The sequence below is a fragment of the Ursus americanus genome, chromosome 15 (assembly GCF_024610735.1).
Source record: "Ursus americanus isolate L20-20 chromosome 15, mUrsAme1.1.p, whole genome shotgun sequence".
NCBI lineage: Eukaryota > Metazoa > Chordata > Mammalia > Carnivora > Ursidae > Ursus > Ursus americanus.
The window spans coordinates 52,253,207-52,259,206 of NC_142141.1; the positions used below are offsets into that span (position 1 = coordinate 52,253,207).

Genomic DNA, 6,000 nt, shown 5'->3' on the forward strand with positions numbered 1-6,000 from the left:
ATTTACATTTTATAGAAATGATCATTGCTTTTCCTTTCAGGTCTAGTGACTCAGATGAAAAAAATAAATCTAAGAATAAATCTAAGCCTGTTCTTATATGACCTGAAATGTCAAGGTAACAAATTCATTTTAAGGCTTAATTTGAAGTATTACTCAAGAGAGTGAAGCTACTGGAGGAAGTGAGTTTCTCAGTTGTGAAACAAGAGGAGACAAGATCATCAGTAAGGAAGTATGGCAGGATGATTTTTAATTGTTGGATTTTCAGCGTGTGGGCTAAAGTCAGATGAATCCTTACTCCTGGATTTCAGTGATGGGGTGGCCATATGTTCTCATTACCACAAGTACAAAAGGCATTTGCTACGATTCTAGAAGATTTAGAGAAGAAAGAGGAAAATGCACCTTCCAGAGGACAACGTTGGGGGTGGAGTGGCATTCTCTTATTTCAGGAAAATTTAAGCTTCGAAAGGACAAAGAGTAATTCTGAACGCTCATGGGGAATAAAACAAAATCTAAGCATCATTCATAACTTGAAATGCAATTAAGAAGCAGCACATGGAGCTGGAAATTCAAGCGGACTTTGTCTTCATGAAAACTTCAAGTAGCTCTCTCTCTAAATTCCGTTCAAAATGAACTATAAAGACCTGTGGGATTTATTTGTGCACACTGGGTAGATTTATGCATTTAGAAAAGGGCTACCAGGAATGTATTCCCAGAAAGTGACTTTAAGCTCTAGTAAATGATCTGATTTCTGGCCTCTCAAAGGAAATTGATAAAAAAAGAATAGGATCCTGTGACATGAGTAGTTTCCTGGGGGGAAGCCATCCCCCATCACTGCACTTCTCCAGGATGAACCTGTTACAAGCTGTAATGGTTTTGTGATTAGTGTGAATGAATGTTTCTCACCACACAGATTCACTATTGACTTTTTAATTAATAATGATGTCTTGTTTATAGAGCCACCATCTTGAGGAAATTTGAGTGCTTTATAATTGATGAATTTCAATTTATCTTCATACTATCCTGCTCAAAGTATAGATTAGGTACTCTGATTGTGTTTTAATGAGGAAAAATAGAGCCAGAAAAGCTAAATCATGGCCCACAGAGATTTCGGAAGGCTAATAATAGAATCATCAATTAATATCTGGTAGTCTTTATTTCTAATTCTGGCTGTTTCCCAAAAATATATAATCAGTTGTGTCAGTTTTTCCTTAGGAAAATGAGGTAGAGCAAAACAATCATTTGCAATTGCTATGATCACCAGAAGTTTACCTTCCTTCTCATTATTTTGGTGGTATTCCACAGCTATTATCTATTTTTATTTATTGGGCCACATGCATGTTTTAGTGGCCTATGTTCACATCCTCGGAATGGTCTTAAGTCACATGTGTCAGAAAGCTTATCTCCTGGGATGGGAGTGATCTAAAACTTAAATTCTGGTATTAGGTAGTTGTGATTTTTCAAAAATTGGGTACCTCCATCACCTACTTGCCATTGCTTTAATTAAGCAAAAAAAAAAAAAAGAATTAATCCTCCCAACAAAGCCATGTTCAGAACCCTTACTCATTGTACCTATGAGAATGTAGCTACCATCCTTTCAATCACCCATTCATGCAGCCTTAAAAATATGACTCTGATTTTTCCTGCTTCTTGGTGACTATTTCTATCAATTTTTTCTCATCTGCCAAGTGTATTACTTTGCCCCTCTGTATTCTCCTTACTGTTTCCACTCTGCTCTCTACGTTGCATGTAGTCACTATTGACTTTTTAATTAATAATGATTTACCCCAATCATTTCTTTCTGAAACGTCCATTTTTTTTTCTTTCATGCGGCTTTGGGATTTCTGCTCTTTTAAGACTTATCCATGTTAGGGCATGTGACTTTGTTGCCTTCAATTGTGTTGCTGTGATCCATTGACCCACACAATACAGTTCATCCATTCTTAGAATGGATTGTTGGGGATTTTCCCCCTCAAATATGAACAGTTATGTAATAAACATTTTTTAGAAGATTTATTTATTTGAGAGAGAGAGAGACAAGGGGGGTAGGGGCAGAGGGAGAGGGTGAGAGAGAATCTCAAGCAGATCCCCCTCCCACCCCGCCCAAGCACAGAGCCCGACGCAGGGCTCAATTTCACGACCCTGAGATCACGAACTGAGCTGAAACCAAGAGTCAGACACTTAACCGACTGAACCACCCAAGCACCCCTGCATAATAAACATTTTTGAACGCACTTCCTTGTTCACATTTGTGAGAGTTTCTCTAGACCCTGTACTCAAGGTCAAAATACTGGGAGGCAGGATCTGTTCACTTTCCAATTTATCATTAAACAGTGCTTGTAGCCAGCTGACGTGCTGTATTAGGTGCCATTTCCACCTAAGAAAAGACCCTTATTGATCTCTCTACCAACTTTCAATGGAATTTCAGCCTCCTGAAGGAGAAGAGTTCCTTCTCACTTCTCAAATTAAGGGGCCTCCCCCAAGGAATTTCTTTTTGTGAGAGGTCACCAGTTCAAAAGCTCTTGGACCACATGCTGAAATGTAACTGTGTGAAAAGGGATCTGGGCTGGATGATAGAGACGGAGCTATGCATCCTGGTTACAGACTGCCAGTTTATGCCAGTTTACGGTCCCTGAGGTTCCTGCATTACCTTGTGTATTTTCCTGAGAGTCTGTTCTAGAAATGTGTAATCACCCAATTGACTATCTAGCAGCAAAGAGTAAGGACTCTGGAGCCAGCCTGCCTGGGTTTGAAACCCTGCTAGACCGCTACTAACTGTCTGCTCTTGAGCTCGTTCCTTGTTTGTAAAATGGGGGATGGGCTCATAGTGAAAACTGAACGAGGTAATATACATGAAACTCTCAAGTAGGTGCTAAATACATTTTTGTTGAATTGTTGAAGAGGGGAAAAATAAGAAAAAGGTGTATCATACCTCCTGTGTGTCAGACATTGTTTTAGGAACTGGGAAGATGGTAGTGACTTTAGTATCTGTCTCTTTCCTAAATTCATTTCCCAGTTGAGACCAAGTCCCCAACACATTACGTGGCCCACAGTAGGCACTCAAAGAGATGAATGAATCAATAAAACTAATGATTCTCTTAAGGCAACGTAAGTGCCCAAGGTATGTTCTCAGCCGTGATGGGCGAGTTAATTATATCCGTGAGAACTTTGCTCTGTGCATGTTAGTGTGTTCTTATTCTTTGGATATTGATTATTCCTGTGTAATCTGGAAAGTAGCTTACCGTTAGCCATAATATGTGAGAAGTCAGGATACCATGTTTTTTGACGATGACGAGTAACAGAGAATTGACTATTTCTTTAATCCCTTGCTTGTATACAAAATAACATTAACTTTTTTTGATTATGACCGGCCTTTTTAAATTTTTTCCTTAAACTTTAGGTCTCATTGTCCATGAAGGAGCTGCAGTTTACAGAGTATTTAAGCGCTGGCGAGCTGTTAACTTACACTGGGATGTATTAAATTATGATAAAGCCACAGACATCGAAGAGAGTAGCCGGGGAGAGTCTTCCACAAGCAGGACTTTATGGCTGCCATTGACGGCTCTGCGAAACAGGAACCTGGTCCACCCAACACAGTTAACCTCCCCGAGGTTTCAGTGTGGCTACGTGTTACTGCATCTGTTCAATCGGATGAGGCCCCACGAAGATTTGTCAGAAGACAATAGCTCAGGGGAGGTTGTGATGAGAGTGACTTCTGTGTGACACAAGTGTAAGGCGGCGTGGTATAGACCACCCTGCACACTTTGGAATGTAATGGCAATGAATGGCGAAAACATAGCACTTCTAAAAACACCCATCTATGAACTTTTTAAGATTTATGCTTTTATATGAACATTTGAATTGCAAATACATTTTTCTGAAAAAAAAAAAAGTTCTCTGGTTCTTTGTTTTCTGATTTATCACATCTTTTATAAGTTGGTACTTGAAATCATTTTACATATAATTTAACTCTACTTGGTTAAAAGAATGATGAAAGTTATCCTTAAGGCTGAAACTATTTTTTCTTGCTTGTTTTAAATATATTTTTATCAAACTTCTTGCTCCATGTGTAGTTTTTCAGGCATGCTACGAACGGGAAGGAGTTGAGAACGCTGTGGGCAGATACCAGAGTGGCAACGCGACACTGCGTACTGGTCCTCTGTGTGCCTCATGCTTATTGGCAAATGTGAGCGGGACTTTTTTGCTGGGATGAAGTAATCTGTCACCAGGCATGCAAGCTCTAGGAAAGTTGGCCTAATTTCTAGCTTCTGAAACAATACAGAGAACTTATAAGAAATTAAAGATGAGTGGGAAAAAATAGTTTTACTCCAGTATGTATGACATACTCGTATTACATACAAGTAGGCAGGGCACTGTGCATACTTCGAGCCCTAAAACTCGCCAAAACGTTGCATCCTTGCTCGTATATAATAATAATATGCCTCACATTTGCATAACCCTCTTACAGACCTATCGCAGTCATTTGGGTTAATTATTCGTGTCTTGATTTCTGTGAGCCCTATCGTAATTAGATTTTCTTTTTGTAAAAGCTTATATACCTACTTAATCATTTAAACACTGATCCTATTACTTGGTTTAATGAAGTCCCGGGAAATACATTCACCAGCAGCGAGAAATGTTTCTCTTTCCCTAGGTAAGTATTTTTTAAATGAAAAGAGGAAAAGAAAAATGAGGCTATTGATTCCCCAGGAACAGTTTGCTAACTAGTGGCACCTGGAGATTTTCTACCTTTTAATCCTCCTAATGGAGGGAAATGGCACAGGCTAATGAGCAATGACAGAATAAATGAAGAGGCAGGCAGTCATGCTTTCCTTAGAAACAGGAGCTGAACATGTAAGTCAGTTGAAGTAATTGATGATTAGATTTTAAAGCATATGAAATAAAATGCTTTACATTCTATTTTCTAAAAATGACCTCTGAATGATTAATAATAGAATAGTTAATGTGAATAGGTAGCACTGTGATTCTAACACAGCAATTCCCACCAGAACTTGAAATAATATTTTCCCAGTTAAATTTACAACTGTCACAAATGAGTTAAGGATGTGATCATTTGCAGAAATGGGAAGGAGTCTAGAGGTCACAGAAGAAGGAAAACAACTACTGTCTAGGGGCAGATGTAGGAAGTGAGAATGTTACACATGCTCATTCTATATGTTGTTTGTTTTTGTTTTATTTTTTTGAGAGAAAATGCTCGAGTGGGGGAGGGGCAGAGAGGGAAAGAATCTTCAAGCAGTCTCCCCACCGGGCGTGGAGCCCAACAGAGCCCAACGCGGGGCTCTATCCCACAACCCATGAGATCATGACCTGAGTTGAAACCAAGAGCGAGACGCTTAACCCACTGGGCCACCCAGGTGCCCCTATATGTCATTTGTTTTAGTCTGATAAGAGCACAATCCTGGGCGAGGCACTAGTGGTCAGTCCTATAAATCTGGTCTCTGTCTCTCAGAATCTTGCCACCTGGGATCGGATCAGATCATATAAAACAGACACCAGGAATGCCAATCTGCTGTCAAAGAAGCAATCCATTAAATGTACCCCACGAGTGTTCATGTTTGTCTTGGACTGTTCAATCACCAAGAAGAGTCATCAACAATACCACGTTTAATGGAGAAGAATTGTAGGTACTGTTCAGAGCATCTCATTAAAAATACTGGACAAAGAGACTTAGACACAGACTAGAGGAGCACTGTCCCATATTTAGCAAGTCTACCCTTCTAATTAGTGTACACCTTTGTATTCATATCAACTCACTAGAAACAGGAGTAATGGATGAGCAACCCCTCTCTGTAGTGTCAGGCGGGGTGCAGGAGGTGGAGATGTCATTGTGAGAGTAAAAAGTGGGTTTGTCGACCTGGACGGAGTAAGCACTCCTAGGCTCCCCTGCTTTCCAGCACCTTGCCCTTTTGATAACGTTTTGTCTACACCCACTATTTCCCCTCATCACCTTCACAGCTGCCACCTCCTAACACACCCACACAT

At 39.9% G+C, this 6,000-nt stretch overlaps 1 protein-coding gene across 1 annotated transcript in view; it reads left to right on the forward strand.

The window, feature by feature from the left end:
• Positions 1-3,850, forward strand: part of MARCHF11 (membrane associated ring-CH-type finger 11) — a 96,869-nt gene extending 93,019 nt beyond the window's left edge. The window contains exon 4 of the mRNA XM_045787403.2: positions 3,398-3,850. Within this exon, the coding sequence (XP_045643359.2) occupies positions 3,398-3,720 (323 nt within the window). The 3' untranslated portion in view covers positions 3,721-3,850. The remainder of the gene's footprint in view (positions 1-3,397) is intronic.
• The last annotated feature ends 2,150 nt before the right edge of the window (positions 3,851-6,000 follow it).